Source organism: Dermacentor albipictus, chromosome 1, assembly GCF_038994185.2.
Source record: "Dermacentor albipictus isolate Rhodes 1998 colony chromosome 1, USDA_Dalb.pri_finalv2, whole genome shotgun sequence".
NCBI classification, from domain to species: Eukaryota; Metazoa; Arthropoda; class Arachnida; order Ixodida; family Ixodidae; genus Dermacentor; species Dermacentor albipictus.
This window is the reverse complement of record NC_091821.1, coordinates 322,162,609-322,179,624: the sequence shown is the minus strand read 5'-3', so window position 1 is coordinate 322,179,624 and position 17,016 is coordinate 322,162,609. Positions and strand designations below refer to the sequence as shown.

Genomic DNA, 17,016 nt, shown 5'->3' with positions numbered 1-17,016 from the left:
AGTCATGTCGGCAAAAAAAAAGAAAAAAAGCAGGATATGTATTGTGATAGGTAACCCCAAGCGCCACAGCACAAGGTGAAGCTAAGTTGCAGTTCGGCACATAATAGGATCTCTTCTGCTTACAACGGTGCACGCACATGAACATTCCGCTTTACTACGATCTTTGCACTATGAACAGCATTGAAACGCAATGTAGAGACGAAACGTTAAAGGGACTGACAACTACACCAAATGTTCCAGGATAAGGTGCCAGGAGAAACAGCCGAGATGTGCTTGCACTTTTGCGACAATCCAGCAGTGCACGAACACTTTGCCTCCACGATCGATGGGTCCCGGAATGCGTCGGCGATTCTCACCACAATCTCGTGCGGGTCCGCTGTCACGCCGGAGGTTTGCATACACGCGCGACCACTTCTACTTAATTACTCTTTGTACCACTGGTGCCGACTAAAATGAGGTGCTCGACGTCCACTACCCGTTCTCCCCCCACAAAACAGCGCGAATTAACATCGCAGTGCAACAAACTTAATGTTTTCACCAAGGAAAGCGTGCGCGGGGACCTCCGTAAAGCCGCCATACTGCACAGTGTAGCCAGACCGGGTCAGGCTCCGCAGCGCCCCCTAATGTTGATTTGAGTTGCCAATAGTATGGCGGATGTGCATGCGAAGGTAAATCTGTGAGTGAAGTATAGCGCTTTTGCTGAAAACTTTCTCAAGCATTAATTACGGTCAACCTAATTTGAAACGAAAAGAGTGCGATTTAATTACAGATAGTGTTGCGCTTGCGATATCGCGTCGACAGCATGACAACACAACGGAAGCGGCGCTGACAACGTTAAGGCATCTCGAGCAGTAGTTAGGTGAAAAACGGGAGGTATAGTATGGCGGATGTGCATGCGAAGGTAAATCTGTGCTGAAAATTTTCTCAAGCGTTAATTACGGTCAACCTAATTTGAAACGAAAAGAGTGCGATTTAATTACAGATAGTGTTGCGCTTTAAGAACAAATACCCCTCGTTAGGCTTCTGAATTTGCTAAAACAGAAACAGGAAATTGACATGGAAGAAGGCGAAACTTGCAACATCTGTTTGCCGTGGCACGGTTGTGCGTGCGTGAAGACAACGCCTCCTTTATTAAAGGAGGCGTTGGTGAAGAACACCAGTCAAGGGGGCGCGACCTGCGCCGCTACTCTTGCTGACACAACGTTGTCCATCCTCTATTCGTTTAATGGTTACCTTCTTTGGCCAGGCCCTGCTTAACGAAGGTTATTTCGTATGTAACCAATGCGGTCGAAGACCGCCAGTTAGTTTCGGCTGTCTTTGAGTGTGTTCGGTGTGTTGTGCATTTTCACGCCAGCGTTTCGGACATTATTTATATAGGGGGCATCGGTGTGGCATCCTCATCAGAAGCCCTTAATCCTCATTGCAAATCTTCTGTGAGCATGTGAATTGATGCCCTGCGTGGAAGTGTTCAAGTCCAGTGCTACAGTTACTTTTTTTCGTGGAAACATCATAGCGTACCGGGCCGTCGGTGAATTTTTATTGTTAGTTGCTCTGTACGGCTAGAACCTACAGGCCTACTTGCTGAGCAGGAAATAATCGAGGCAAGCTGACCGCTTTCTGCTGTTGTCTGAACTGGCTGACGTTCTGAAGGTAAGGTACAGTGTCAGCGGAGTTTGGCTAAATACACCTGAGTCAGTAGGATGGGCGATCGCAACGCTTACGAAGCTTACGGAGCGTGTGGTGGATGGGAAGGGGACTACCGTGGACACAGCTGCCACAACGGTGGCTTCGAGTTTGCAGGAACCTACTACTATGACGTAAACAGCAGCCAGCCCGTTGATTCACCGCCTTGGGACCGGGACTCTGAGAGACCTCGTGAACGCCACGCCGCCCGCCAAAACAGCTCTCACACCGAGCAACGTTCCGAGCGCCCTGAACAGAAATCCTCCGCGCCAGGCGACGCAGTCGAGTCACAACGACCAAGTACTCAAGATCGTAGTCGACGGAAAGGTGAACCCTTCAGATTCGACCGGAGGCCACGAAACAAAGGTCGTGTTGTTCCCAACGCTACGCACCGTAGTGAGCGAGGATGGGAGAATGACCCGCCTCAAGAGCAAGCGTACTCCGAGGCATCTGACGGAGTTCGTGCACAAGACGAAAACGTTGCCGACAATGCATCGGCGCTATATGCTCAATCTACGGGTGGGAAACGTGGCAAGAAGAGCCCTGCTAATGCTGTTGCCTCTTCCGGGTCGTCAACCCGCGACGAAGCGTATTTACAAGGACACGCAAAGCGTAATGTAGGTGGAAAAACAGACACAGAGCGGAAAAGAAGACAGAGGCAACATCAACCACGTGAACCAGGCAACGGCCGAGTATGTGCAGGCACGGGTGATTCGCAGGTGGGACATACATCGCTTGAAACTAGCCAAGTGCAAGAAGCAGTTGGCGAACACAAGGAACGAAAATCCTTCCAGCAGCAAGATAGTGGTGGACCTTGCCGACAGTTAGCTGATGACAGTAGGGAGTCGCCTCATGTGAGGAATCGAAACCCAAAGGCCAGTTATCAAACTGGAAGAAGCCGGGATTTCAGCTCAAATGCACATTGGCAGCAAAGATACCTAGACTATGGAGAGGGAGCAGAGCTTCCACAGAAGGGTCGTAACCAACAAAGGCAAAGTGATCGGGGTTCCAACAGGAACAAGACAAACAGGCCAAGCAGTCATCATAGTGAGCGTTCACGAACAGACCAGAATTTTGGTGAGGCTGTTAGAGAAGTCCGACAAAGTACTCAGAGTGGCGAGAAGAAAAGTGGCAAGGTTAGGAATCGTACTCACAATCATAGACACAATAATGGTTTGCCTAGTTCTCATATTCACGACGCAGATATTAGGCAGCAGCCAAGCTCATCAAGGCAGCAATATTTTGTGAACTTAGTGCGTCCAAATCATAAACCGGGCTCCTCATCTAGAAGCTACCCCCAAATGCCAAGACCTGAAGATGCACCACAGAAAGGTGAGATGTTATTAGTTGTCTGCAAGTTGGTATTGTTCAGCTGCTTGAGATACTTGATAGTAGATGGTTTCTTAAACCCTTCCCTGACACACCATTATGCTGAATTCTTGCCAAGAAATAGTCAAATTTTTTTTCACAAGATGTTTAACTTCTGAGGCTGCTTGGGCAGCCTGACGGATTGTGTGCAGCCATCTACCAGAAGTATGGCAAAGCACTTAGATGAAGCCAGTTCGTCCATAGAATGTCTAGAAAATTAAAAGCACTGGTGACGAGCTCAGCTCATCCTTGTCGTTTTTGCGAGAAATGTGTTGAGGGACCCAGCTTGTCCGTAGCAAAGAAGGGGCAAAGGGACACTAAAGAGAAACACTTAGTCCATTTATACTGGAGTTTTTTCTCGAAACTCTATATTTATTGATTTCACATTGATGTTGGTTATTATAAAAGAATCTAATGTACAACTTAATAATTAGTATTATATTTCATAACTAATATATAATAACTTAATTCATTTCTCTTTAGGGTCCTTTCAGCAAGTTAACATGAGTTTGGTGGCTACTTTGTTTTGCATCCAAATGGAATTTCAGAACACTGTATTTGCAGTAGCATATATGGCTGCCATCATATCTTTCTGAAGTATAAGTGACATGGAGGATGGTTTCCATTTGCAGAGTTAATTCATTGAAGACCACAAGTTTGCCCCATATACAAGCAATTGAAATGTTGATTATTCATAAGAAACATGATAGACCAAAGCACTGATGAGTATCTTAGGTACAGAAAGTGGACCATTGGGTCATTGGCAAGTGGCGCATTGCAGTCAATAACTTTATTTGGGGCTAATTTTCTTACAACACACATTTAATTGACTTATTTATCACTTCATGCTGATAGACTGAAGTTTATAATATGAACCGAGATTCATGTCTTACCATTGAGGAAATCATCATCCATTTGTCCATAGCTGCTTAGTTACAGGATGTGCTGTTGTGTTGTGAATTAACATGCAGATTTGTACATAATGCTTTGTCATTACCTGTTCTTGCACATAAGCGACATTGTCAACATTGCCAAACAAGTTTGTTCACTTCCACTCCTACAGATCGGCTGACAGATCAGCTTCTTTCTGGCGAGTATGAATGCATGGTGTGCTGTGAACGTGTTCGGGGCACCGATGCCATCTGGAGCTGCTCAAGTTGCTACCACATCTTCCACCTTTCCTGTGCCCGCAAGTGGGCACTTTCACCTGCTGCCCTCGTGAAAGGTTAGTGAAGTGTGCAAACGTTTTTCTTTCTTTTTTGTTATCTTGCTACATCCCGTAGTGATATCAAGAGGTGTTAAATGTGTCGGGTATTAGCATTATCTCATAAATCCATTCCAATGAGGCTTTTTTTAAATGTGCCTCATATGAACAGACCAACAGTAGTTGAAGAAGAGATGTTTCTGTTTTGACAAAGGGACTTGTCTTCATCAGTGCACAGCTGCTTTTCTTGATGGACTGAGTTATTAGCAGCTAAATGCTGCCCCTGCTATGTCTTCTCTTCCTTCTCTACCATTTAGTTACTCATAGTAAGCCCTTGTTTGAAGTCCTTTTATCTTTCTCTGCAACCTTATCATAGTTTCCCTTGCTTGAATTTCCACTGTACAGACATAGAGCAGTGCCTACAATGCAGGGCCAATCATTGCATTAAGCTCTGGTGTTGGCAGGGCTCTCCAAGGTTGGCCCATCGAATCGCTCAATCTTGGAGGATATTTTTTGACACTGTCATGTGGCAGCAACATTTTATCAAACATAAGATCTGCTTTTCAGCATGTCAGAATTGCTGCTTTGCCAGCTTCTAAAAGGAAATTCGACCAATAGTTGTGCTTTTAGATGCGTAACGGCTCTGATACATTAAAAACCCTGATGATTGAAACATTAAATATGATTAGAATATTGAACCACTTTTTAATCAATCTTGTACCTCGGACGGACACAATTCTAGTAATATTTTGCACCAAGAAGTATTTCAATGCATTCAATAGAAGTGGAATTAGCTGCATTCAAAGATAGTCTTTCATCCCCTCAGCTGTGCTTCCGCTTCTTCTTCAGGAGGCTGTGGCGACCACGATTCTTCGCCCACTGAATGGCGCACAGATTAAATTTGTTTGTAGATGTTCATGTAGGTGCCACTACTTCCACTTTGGCACCTACGACACGCTAAACTAAACTCGGAGGCTACCGCCTAACGAGGCTTGTCGAAACTGTTTGCCTTGCAGTAACCAGCGCAGCCCATTTTTACCACTCTTGCTGCCTTTGCAGCGAAAAAGTGCACACCGATGTCACTGTTTCGCATTCATTTTCAGCAAGAGGCTAGTGAAGCGCGTCTCACACAAGTTCCACAGCTATGGAAACGACAAATCCCAAGTTCACACTGTGCTTCTACTTGGGTTCAAGTGAGTCTGTTTGTGCACAAATCGAAAGATGCACTGGAACACTCAGATGCACACTGTGATAGCGGTCAGTGAAACATCAGCGGTGTGATGCTCTTGCCCTGTGTAGGAGGTGGCCAAACTCGAGCAGACAACTTACTCTAAATACTGCAAGTACAAAACTGAATTTTTGTGTAGACACTTTGAACCCAGTGGTATTCCATTCTTTTTTTATGTGGGAAGTATCATAAGCATTGTTACCATGGCAGACACTTCTGTGGTCATTGATAAAGTTGATATTTCTTGTGACATTTTCACACATCTAGCCAGTAGTCGTATGAGGGCACCATGGCATCATCGTGTGCAGTCTAGATGGCGGGGTTTGATGGAGCCATAGGAAAGTATGGTCGATTGTGTGTTCCTCACTGCATGGCATCCAGTAATATTTGGCTAATTTGTTCACAGACGCATTCTCTCGTGTCTAGTATGATTTATTTACCATGCTCAAGGAGTGTTGCAGAGCCCCTTCAACTCCTTCATTACCATAGGAAGATTTGACACACTTTGAAGGATTTGGTAATTTGGATTTTTTAATTTAATATTATCATGGTTGCAGTGTGGTGCTATAATCTATCGAAAGCTAACTAATTGTACTTCCTTAAATTTTTAATTCTAAAAACAAATCTTAGGGCATAATATGTAATTTGTTCGTGAAGAACAAATTGTATTGAAAAATGGATAAAAAATTAGCAAAGTTGCGTTGATAACATAAAAATAAGGAAGAAAGGTAAAAATCGGAAATATACAAAATGTTGTCACATCTGTGGTCAGTAACACATGGAAGTTAACAAACGAGAGATTAAAAAAGAAATATGTTTTTGGCCGCTTGGAAGCTACGTAGTGGTTCTCAGGGTTATCTCTGTAATCTGAGCTAACATCAGATGAGCTCCATTCATCCTCAGTCAGTGTTGCTAGATGCATCCAAACAATCACTTAAAGATGCAACAGATTTGCAAGAATGACATCGGTGGCACAGAGGTCCAGCTACAGAAGCATTTGCCATCTTCATGATCAAATGATATGAACTGCGCTCTTTGTACTGTTGTTACATCTGGCCACCACTTAGTGGGAGGGGGGGAACTACTCAGGAAACTAAACTTTAGTTCTCCAACAATAAACTAGATGGCATAGCAAGTCCATAGGAACACCAATAGTTCTAATTTTTTTTGCAGTGCATATGGAACATATATGACCCATGCTCTATGGGCATGGTAAGGACAGAGTTGAGACGTTGAAGGAAAAAGTAGGGCAATCTTTTGAGCAAAATTGTTAACTCTCTGTTCAGGAACAATATTTCACAGGGTGGTTTGTGAGAGCTTTGTTTCTATGTTTATTTACCATGCTAAAACAGTGTTGCAAGGACCCTTTGAAAATACACTAAACGGAAACACATGATAAAGCTAAGCTGATGTATTTTATTTCAGAGGAAGCAAGCGAATTGGTCTTACCAATGTGACCTATTTGCTTGTTGAGTGACAAGTTTTGCCAGGCCAGGACACAACATTAGGGGAAAAAATGACCGATGATGCCTCATTTGCAATCTCAAGTGATCTTTGTGGATCTGGAGGTTGTGACATCTTGGTGAATCTATGTCATTTCTGTTTGCTAAGTAGAGAAAAAAAAAAAACGGAAGCACTAGTTCAAAAAGTGAAAAAATAAAAATAGAAATACATTGTGGGAATTTTAGAATATCATGACTAGAATAACTGCCAAGCTCACGAGGGCTGCACCTAAGGCACGTGCCCGAAATCATGCATTTGTTCATGCTTGAGACATGCATAAACTCTATTACAGCTATAACACATTATTATAGCCTAAAGTTGTTTTTACTTGCCCACGAATGCAGCTGAAAGAAATTCTCTACTGGTGTGAGAGTGTGCCACTAAGCCTGGAAAGCTGTACGACTGGCATTACAGGTTCGTTTTGCAAATTTGCAGCCGCTGCTTTTTGAGTCTGTTATGTGATGTTTGAAAGGCGGACATTTGTTGTGCTTCTGGTACTGTGGAGACGATGCTATCTGGTGTGCTATTGCAGAAGGTGGGTGGCGTTGTCCGGGCTGCCAGGGCACTGTGCTGGCAGTGCCCGACCGCTACGTCTGTTTCTGTGGGAAGCGAGTGAAGCCAGAGTGGAACCGGTATGGTGTGCCACACAGCTGCGGCGAGATGTGTGGCCGGTCACGGGGCGCATCCTCCATGTGCGTGCATCGCTGCAACCTTCAATGCCATCCAGGGCAGTGCCCGCCCTGCAGTGCTACTGTGCGAAGGCCGTGCCCTTGTGGAAAACTCACCAGGGTACTGTAGACGAGGGGATCTCAAAGGAATTCCTCCTCTTCCAGTAGCTATGTGCTGCCTATATATCAGCTGTTTTCACTTTTTTTCCCAACAGATGTTTAAGAAATTGCTTTTGGCAGATAGCACTATTCCACCTGTGCAGAAAGATTGATAGAAGGTGTGCATTTTACTTGTACAGCAAATTGCAAAATTCCGTTAGCTGATTAACAAAGTTCTGCTAATTAACTTTGAAATCACTATTGACTATAGGGCACATGTTGCAATTGTAGAATTGATGCTGAGCAGTAGCTGTTGATGTTGAAGTTTATTGTTTCAGTCAATGAAACCGTATTGACCATAACCTGAGACTAAGGGAGAGGTTATCTTCTGACTTGGTCATGGTTTAACAAACAACAAGGCCAAGTCTATCCAGAAGGAATCCTGAGGTTAGTAGTAGTCTTGAGATACCCATATCCAATAATGGCTGTAAAATAAATTGATAACAAATTTCATGTTTAGTTAGCTGATAAACAACGTTACACAAATTTACGTTTTTTGAGTATTCACTTTAGGATGCATTAAAATTGGGAAATTGATGCCCAACAATTACATAGCCCTACCTGTTTAGTAGAAGGAATAGTGAGGGTAGCAGGAGTTTACAGATACCCATTTTAAAGGTGAGTGCTGCAGAGTGAATTGGCATTTTATTAAAGAGCCCCTCACTAGGTCTGGCCATTTCGAGTTGACAAGCGCAGAGCATACAATGCGCGATAGCGATCGTGTCTGCAAAGTATTACATCACTACACACCACGGAAAGATCTGAAATTTCAAACCGAACGCCGGTTTCCTTTCTCCTTGCCGCCGCCGTACTCCAAGTCAGAGGATGATGTACATATGCTAGTGCACCTACGTACACCTATTTACGCTGTGACGTCGCTCGTGGTGACACATGACTTCGAGAATTATTCAGGCCAACATCTGTTATTTCTGTAATATTTTGCTAGAATAAACGAATTAAAGCTTAGAGAAACAATAAAACACACAAGCCGAATGTCTGCAGGTTTTTGTTTTACTTCGCACCGCAGCAAGAGAGAAGTACTTCCGTTTTGCCTGCTTCCGTTTTGTCTGTTTTGTCTGCTAGACACCGAAACTATCATTTTCTTCCGTGGTCCAGCGCGGGATCATGCTCTGTGATCCGCTTGTGTCTGCCTCAGTATTCGTGTAGCACACGATGCAGTCAGGAGTGTCGGTCGGTTACTCTTGGGGATATACTTTCCCTTTTGCATGACATGGCGCCTGGCGCGGCGCCTGTTTAAGCTATGGCCATTCTGCCCTCTGGCTTGGCTTATGCCAGACTTATACCACTAGTCAGGTGTCCTCATGCACAGTGTGTAAAATCATGTGCTGTACAAAACGAGACAATTGCAACAGCTTGAACACAACGTCATCAGCAGAAGTGTGCCGCGCAGCAAAAAAGCTAGGAGAAAAATAAAATGAAGGCGGGACTCATGACGTACGCATCATGCAATCCTCGAGGTCCGGTATGGGAGAACGCAAGGAAGAAATTTTGCTTGCGGAGGCTAGACGGTGCAAGTGGAGAGAGCGTCTATGTTTGTGGCGAAGCACGCCTCCTGAATTCATGGGTTCGCAACACTCAAATATTTAAATCTCGGCTATTATTTAGCTGATTTGAAAAATGTTTTTGGCAGAACGTCTCCTAGAGAACACGTAACAACTTCCAGTGTATAACCAAAATTTGCTATGGGGCCAATTGAGGGGCACTTTAACAAAGATTGACTTCTGGCCTTGTTGGTGCTACATCTTTGATTTAGAAAAGATAGCGCTTGTGTATGTCCCTCCTGTGTCCATGTGAAAAAGTTCCTGCACTCAGCTCAAACCTCCAAGATCAACTATGGGCCATCTGGCAAGCCCGTGAGGCGATGAGGAGGCAGGATCTCCAGACCTTCTTGGGGGCGGCCTAGGCCCAGGCCACGAATTTGCCAGATTTTCAATAAATTTGTTGCCTCCACCACCCATGCACTGTAGCATTTTATTAGTTCTTTCTTGCAAGGTGTGAAGGAGGATTTTGGGGAAATTATTTGCTGAGGTGTGTCTTCTTCGCCAGAGCATATTGTTGGGTTTGTTGGTACATCCTTGCTATAGTTTGTCCTTTGTAGGTGTGTGTCTGTGTCTTGTGTTCACATGAGAAACAAATTAATTTAATAAATACAGTACAGATGTATTTAAAACAATTGCGGTGATTGATATTGTTACTTCACTTCCCTTGCATTGTCCAGTATCATGAGTGGGAAAAGCAATTGTTTATTATACCTCTTTTTATCTTTATTGCAAGCGTAACTGAAAGTGCAGTCTTAGCAGCAATTTCAACCAAAAACAACTTCCGGGGCCTTTTTTGGCTTCACTGATTATTGGAGACTTTTTTTTAGTTACATTGTTTAAATATGCCCTGCAATTTCTCAGCTTCTTCTCATGAATTGCTGCCATTATTCTGCTGTTGTCTGTGATGATGGGTGTGCCACTTCATGATTAGTTTTCTTTCTCTTTGTGTTCGCCCTTTCTATGCATGTACTATAGCACGTGCGGTGCAGCCAAGAGCAGGAAGTCAGCTGTGGTGAGCCCTGTGGCCGACTGCTTAACTGTGAAATCCACACTTGCCAAGCACAGTGCCACGCAGGTGCCTGTGATCCCTGTGCCCGCATAGTGGAACAGAGTGAGTGCAACTGCATTTTTAGCTGCTATATGATCTTTTCATACCATTATGGCTTCCCACACAATATTAGTAAACTGTCTTATATTACGCTAAGATTGAACCAGTTTGTTGCATTTAATAGAGAAATTCCTAATTGTAGATGTCAATTTCTTTTTACCGCATGTCATCTCTAGCTTGCACTTGTATATGGCCATTTGCGAAGCTCAATCACCGTGAACCGCTTCATCAGTAACGTGCCAGGCATGACTAGCTTGCTAGAGCTACTTTCCCACACAAACCATGCTTCTGTCTTCTGGGATTGAGTAGCATGTGCAAGTACAGTGTGGTCCAATATTGAAAGCAGCACTTTAATGTGCGACTCTCACTTTGCTTGGCCTATCTGCCAATGTCAGCTGAAGCTATGTCAACGCACTGCACAGGTTTGCAGAAAGGTGCCGCTGCCACCAACCACAAGTCGTCTGTTTCAAAATCAGGCGATTGTACACTTGCCCGAGGAAAAATTCGCACATGCTCTGCTCTCATGTTGTCCCTTAAAACATGGACCATGCTGTACATGTCACCAGTACATGAAATGATTGCCTCTTGTGATTACTTTTTGGACACCCTCAAACCTCTTGAGTTGAAAACATCTGGTTGCTTCCGTGCTGTAGCAGATGCTTTGCAGTCCCGCTATATTTAGGGCATGGGACCTTTGTTCCCAAGAATTCTCAAACTCAGCAAACCACTACTTGGTCAATCTAGTGCAGCAACTCTGTTTCCTTAATTGTTCTGGTGAGAGCCTTTGCCCATAAGCTGCAACTGTCAAATGTGGTGTGTACCAGGTTAACAAACTTGCTTTTGTTGGTGATGTGACTCTGGATCCAAGAAAATCGAAGCATTACGGTTACAATTTGTCACTAAAGAAGACAGACATAATTGTGCACACTGCATTCATTAAAACATCTAAAGCAGACAAAAGTGGATCTATTATACAGCCCTCTGAAGTACACCACTGCTTTCTGAAAGGGACATTTGCACTTCTAAAATAAGCAAAGTAATAATTTCACATAAACCATAAACTGCTAATACATTAGATTTGTCTGAGACGCCCCCATTGGTTGCAGTTTACAGAATCTCAGTATCCCTCTTTGCTGTGTAGTTATGGAGCTTGAAATTTATTGATTTTAACTTTATAAGCAACCCTTGTAAAATGATTTAAAGCCTACATAACAAATTTGATCCCTTCATTTACTTGAGTTTAGGATTTATTAGTATTTTTAATGCGACAAATTTTATTGAAGCTGTATCAACAGTCACCTGGCAGGAGCTTTCCTATTTATCAGTAAATTGAATTTGTTCCAAAGTTAAAACATCCTGATGAAGTAACTTTTGATGACCTATAAAAAATTCATTGCTTTGGTCGCCACTGCATTTTTTTTATTCTATAATCTTGAAAGGTGCTTGATTTTCAGTTTTTAGTTAAACTTGCTCTTCAGTAATTTGTGGTTATGCTGTGCCTCTTGTTTAGTACCAGTGCTGCTCTCTGATTCTACATCTCTGTGAGCTCAAGGGCAAGTTTTATCAGCAGAAGCAAGCAGCCAAGATAATAAAGTTATAAAATCTACATCCACATTAAGTATATTGGCACACATACATTGCCTATCTTTTTACGGGGTCTGTTTTTCACCAACTAAATGTTGCTAGGTTATCGCTCGGCACAAGATGCACCTTCAAGTATTCGAAATTTCTCGAATGTTGTCACTGATTCTGTAGTGAAAGAATCTGGCCTAATCAGATTGCGTGCACTGTGAAAATAGTGCAGACATTCTATAACCTACGTGAGCACCAGCGATTACACTGGAATGTACTGTTGCGCTCAGTAGGAGCTACAGTGTGCAAGCAATGGGCGAAGTGGTCCCCCCCCCCCCTTGGTTGGATAGCTGTGGGAGTCGGCACCGTGTTACCGCCCTAAAGGGGGAGGCTTTGGCTGTTCCTGTTTCGAAACATTGCCCCTTCATGCCTCCTTTCACCCTCTCCCCAGTTTAGTGCGTAAAACCTTGGTCTCACAAAAATGATAGCAACAGACAGTGGCCACATTTAGTGTGAGCTGTGTAGCAATCATTGCTCTGTGCACTTTAATCGGTGAAAGATTAGTGAGTTTATAGTAATGTTTATTTTGCACATATTGCGATTGCATGCAGAAAGAGAAAAAAGCAAAAGTAGGCGTTGAGTGGTAATACTGTTGCGTCGGAAGACGCAGACGAAAAGCTATATACAAGTATATTTACAAGGAAATATGCCGCACTTGGCCAAGAGGCAACAGCCCGCGCTAGCCTCTAATCGTTCTCGTCGTCTTCACACTGCTCGCCTCTTCGTGATCGCGAATACTGTTCCGTAGCAATACCGAAACCTGTGTGACGATGCATCGAGGGGTGATAAACCAGCTTTCACGTGTACATTGCCGCATTGACATGAGTTGAGAGGTCGGCAAAAGTATATATATATATATATATATATATATATATATATATATATATATATATATATAATTGAACACAAAATCCTGAGGTGACAGCAGTTCTCATTTCGAAAAGCATGAATGATGCCCAGCTAGCACAGAAGGTGACCACCAGTTCGTTCCGATTGTTTTTGTGCAAGAAGATTTCTTCCTCAAACCTTGAAGAGAGGGCAAAAGCAGGTGTCAAGCGTAAATGTCTTGAACAACAATAGCAGCACCCTCTCCCTTTAAGTCAGGAGCTCGGCACGAATCGGCACCGCTATACAACCTGGAAGAACGCACTCATGCACTGCAGTTCTTACTGAGCACTATAGCACAATGAGTAACGTCTAAGTAGCTGGCACACTTGACCCATAGATCAGATTTTGACAACCAATGACTGTGCTCGAGTAATAGTTGTGCTTTAAATGTCATTGTTTTTCTGGGTACTTCTTCACCTAACAATGCATTAAATTTGTGACTTACAGTATTGGTACTCTCTGGATCTTCACCCTCACTACAACAGGACAGTAGTTTCTGGCCACCTGCAAACTTATTCTTTTGTTTATGACTGTGTCCAAAAGCGCATGCAGTTGTCGAAACTTAGCTGAATATACTGCTGCTTTTAACTGCAGTCATAAACTCAGTCAATGAGCTTTACATTCAGAACATGGCACAGTATACTTTTGCTAATTCGACTCCGGTTAATTAGATTTTTCAGTTAATTCAATTCCATTCGAAGGTCCCGGCCAGCGGCCACGCATTTCTATGTGCCCATACTTCCGTTATTTCAGTCCTAAAATTAGCCTTCGCCAGATAATTCGAACTTGACCTGTCGGCACGCAGGCACCTGACCCCTATGGTGACTCCAATAATGACCCTTTAGTGATAGTGTTTGTCTTGGCAGAGCTTAGGGGGCAATGAATGCACTGAACACATGTAAAAAAAAAATATCCTGTTGAAAACACCTATTTTCGGCCTGCCCTAGGAAGATTTTCAAGCAATAACCGTAGTTCACAATGTCTAATCACAGTATTTACCCAATTTTAAGGCATGCCTTCTTCTTCTTCCTTTGTGCTTTCACAAGCCTACTGGGACAAAGCTGACTTTAGGAAGGCAGATGCCATTGTGCAACACATATTAGACCCTTGCCCCTTTTTCTTGCCAGAAAAATAATTGGATTTTCTATAAATTTCTACTTTGTTTAGGAGCTTTAAATGTCATTTATAAGTTAGTTTTCTATTTTGGACACATAGAAAGTGCGTGAGCGTTCGATTCAGGGGCGTGTTAGACTCGAGCAAAAACTGTCATATGAATCAGGGGTGTGTTTTGGCATTTCTTATGCATCTTGCCTAATTTGACCTGCCAGATAACTCAATCGATCTCGTTGGTCCCGTCAGGCTTGAATTAATGGAAGTCAACTGCATAACATGAGGAACACCTCTAGCATTCAAAATTTTACAGAAGCCACAAGAAACCATGAAAATTTAATGTAAAAGAATAGCAAGTCCAGTTTGGGTCATCTTTGACATTAGCGGAGTGTTGTCCCCTGGTGGGAGTTGAAACATCTTTCTATCGTTTTCTTCTGTGGTCAGTGCTCTTTACTATTTATTTTTTTCCAACCAAACGGGCTTCCATCAAAATCTTAACCTTGTTGCGTGTAAATCCTTTTTAATTCTCATGTACCTGGTTGTGCTGTTTCAGAGTGCTTCTGTGGCAAACAGAGGCGCGAAGCTCTCTGTACACGGGAGTCCAATGCATCAAGCGAGTTTTCGTGCGGCGATCTGTGTGGACGGTTCCTAGGTTGTGGACTCCATAAGTGCGAAGAGGAATGTCACTTTGGCGAGTGCGGCCCCTGCCCACTCCTGCCAGAGTCTGTCACACACTGCCCATGTGGCAAGAGCCCACTGGCGAGCATTGAGGGAGCCAAACCTAGGCTCTCATGCTCAGACCCGGTGCCTACATGCGGCGAGACGTGCGGGAAGCTACTCCAGTGTGGTCCGAAAGGTAGAGCTCACTACTGACTTTCACAGCTGTAGTTAGATATTTCCCTTGCTGCACTGTTCGAACAGTGGGTAAAAAGTCGGGATGTTCTGAACCATTCACTCTGGAATAGAAGTCATCAGGCTCATCGAAGCTCTGTTAAGTCATTCATGTTTACAGTACCAGTATGTTATAGGTGAGCAAAAAACTTGAGTAGGTTTTCAGTTTTGTTGTGCGTAATGATGTTTAGCTCCCTTAATTTAATGGGTTTGAGTAAAGCTGCTAACGCTACTTTGCATTTGTGCTTTAAAGGAAACATTTATAGGTATCAGTAATGTTAGTAAAGTAATGCAGAGGCTCTTCTTGCAGGCAACTGGCACCGATGTGCTGCACCATGCCACGAGGAACTTTGCCCACCATGCACACGTTCAAGCGCTGTGCGGTGCCGGTGTGGTGCGACGTCACGTGAGGTTCCCTGCACAGAGCTTGGGTCTTCAGAGCAGCAGGGGCCTGAGCTGTGTCAACGGCGATGTCAGAAGCGGCGCCAGTGTGGCCGCCACAAGTGCCTCGCCCTGTGCTGCGTGGACATTGAGCACCGCTGCCCGCTTGTGTGTGGCAAGCGTCTATCATGTGGACAACATGTCTGTGAAGAGCCCTGCCACAGGGGAAACTGCCCTTCTTGCTGGAATGTCAGTGAGTGAAATTCTCCTGTGGTGGAGTGCCCTTCACGCGTTTTTTATAGCTGTAGTCAAGTACCATTTGCAATGGCTTGGCAGGTATTTATGAGTGGGTCCTAACTTGAAGGTTTTTTCTAAGCTAAGCGTAAGAAAGTACAGTCCTTCATTTGAAATACACAATGTGCTTCAGTGACATTCCTTAGTGATTCCTGCCATGGGAAGCTAATAAGTATGTAGTTAGGATATTTAGAATTCTGATTTTTAAGTTTTAGCTCTAGAGTTGCCAACAAGCATCACTGAAGCATAGCGACCAGTTACGTCAAGGAATGGCACTGTCTTCCACTAAAGCCAAACCTCGAACCTCAATTCAGCGAACTCTATGATATAACAAGCTTTCTTAACATCCTAATCCTTGTTTCGCAGAAAACCATGTATCTTTTTTTCTTGTGATATAGTGAAGTAATTTGGTTTGGCAGTCTCCATTAACTATGTCTATGCACATCACTTGTACTTGTAGTTTGTGACATGCAAAAGAAAATAAAAATGTCACGTTACAGTGAAGCCATTGTTTGCACATGCAGTTTATTGAGCAAATGTTAAGTTCCTTGGGTTTCTTCAAAACAGGCTTTGAGGACCTGAGCTGCCACTGTGGCAGTGCCTCGCTGAGTCCCCCCATAGCTTGCGGAACACGACCTCCAGACTGTGGCCAGCCGTGCGCCAGGGAGCATCCGTGTGGACACCCTGTCACCCACACGTGCCACAGTGACCCATCTTGTCCTCCCTGCGCCACGCTCACTGAAAAATGGTGTTTTGGCCACCATGAGGTTTGTGTCAAAGATGATTTTTTTACTGCGCAGCAGTTGATGGGTAGTCACAACATTTTCACCTTGTCGAGTGGGTGTTTGGGGCATGCAGCCTTTGAGAGAGGAGGCACACACGTATATAGAGGGAGATCACATGGTGTGCACACGATAGTGCACTAGCTGCAAGAGGAGCAAGGAGCCGGTAAATGACAGGTCATGTCATACTAGATATGGAGGAATACAGTGTCTGTGCTTGTGCCAGCAACTAGATGGCTCTTTCTTAAAAAGCAATGCTGAACATGACAAGGCCACTCAACTTTGACAGGCTGTGACTGACAAAGAATGTTCTCGACAGACTGATCAGCAAAGGGCTGTGGCATTTTGTCACATTTGAAGATGAAAGCCCAAGTCCTGTCGTTTTAAAGCAGATTATGCATCGGCTGTGTTGCCAGCAAAATCCAGGACTTCAAGCTAGAGGCATCTGTTCTATAGTCCGAGAGACATGCTGTACAGCCCTTTCCATTTTTTTTTTCCTTCAATTAATGCAAAATTTTCTACATGTCTGGCTCCATGAAAATCTCAGCAATGTAT

The 17,016-nt window shown here is 43.8% G+C and overlaps 1 protein-coding gene across 1 annotated transcript in view; it reads left to right on the top strand.

The window, feature by feature from the left end:
• Positions 1–884: 884 nt before the first annotated feature.
• The window catches only part of LOC139054529 (transcriptional repressor NF-X1-like), a 49,226-nt gene continuing 33,094 nt past the window's right edge, over positions 885–17,016 (top strand). The window contains exons 1-7 of the mRNA XM_070531629.1: positions 885–3,015; positions 4,115–4,276; positions 7,519–7,775; positions 10,351–10,486; positions 14,667–14,969; positions 15,315–15,638; positions 16,247–16,446. Of these exons, the coding sequence (XP_070387730.1) occupies positions 1,701–3,015; positions 4,115–4,276; positions 7,519–7,775; positions 10,351–10,486; positions 14,667–14,969; positions 15,315–15,638; positions 16,247–16,446 (2,697 nt within the window). The 5' untranslated portion in view covers positions 885–1,700. The remainder of the gene's footprint in view (positions 3,016–4,114; positions 4,277–7,518; positions 7,776–10,350; positions 10,487–14,666; positions 14,970–15,314; positions 15,639–16,246; positions 16,447–17,016) is intronic.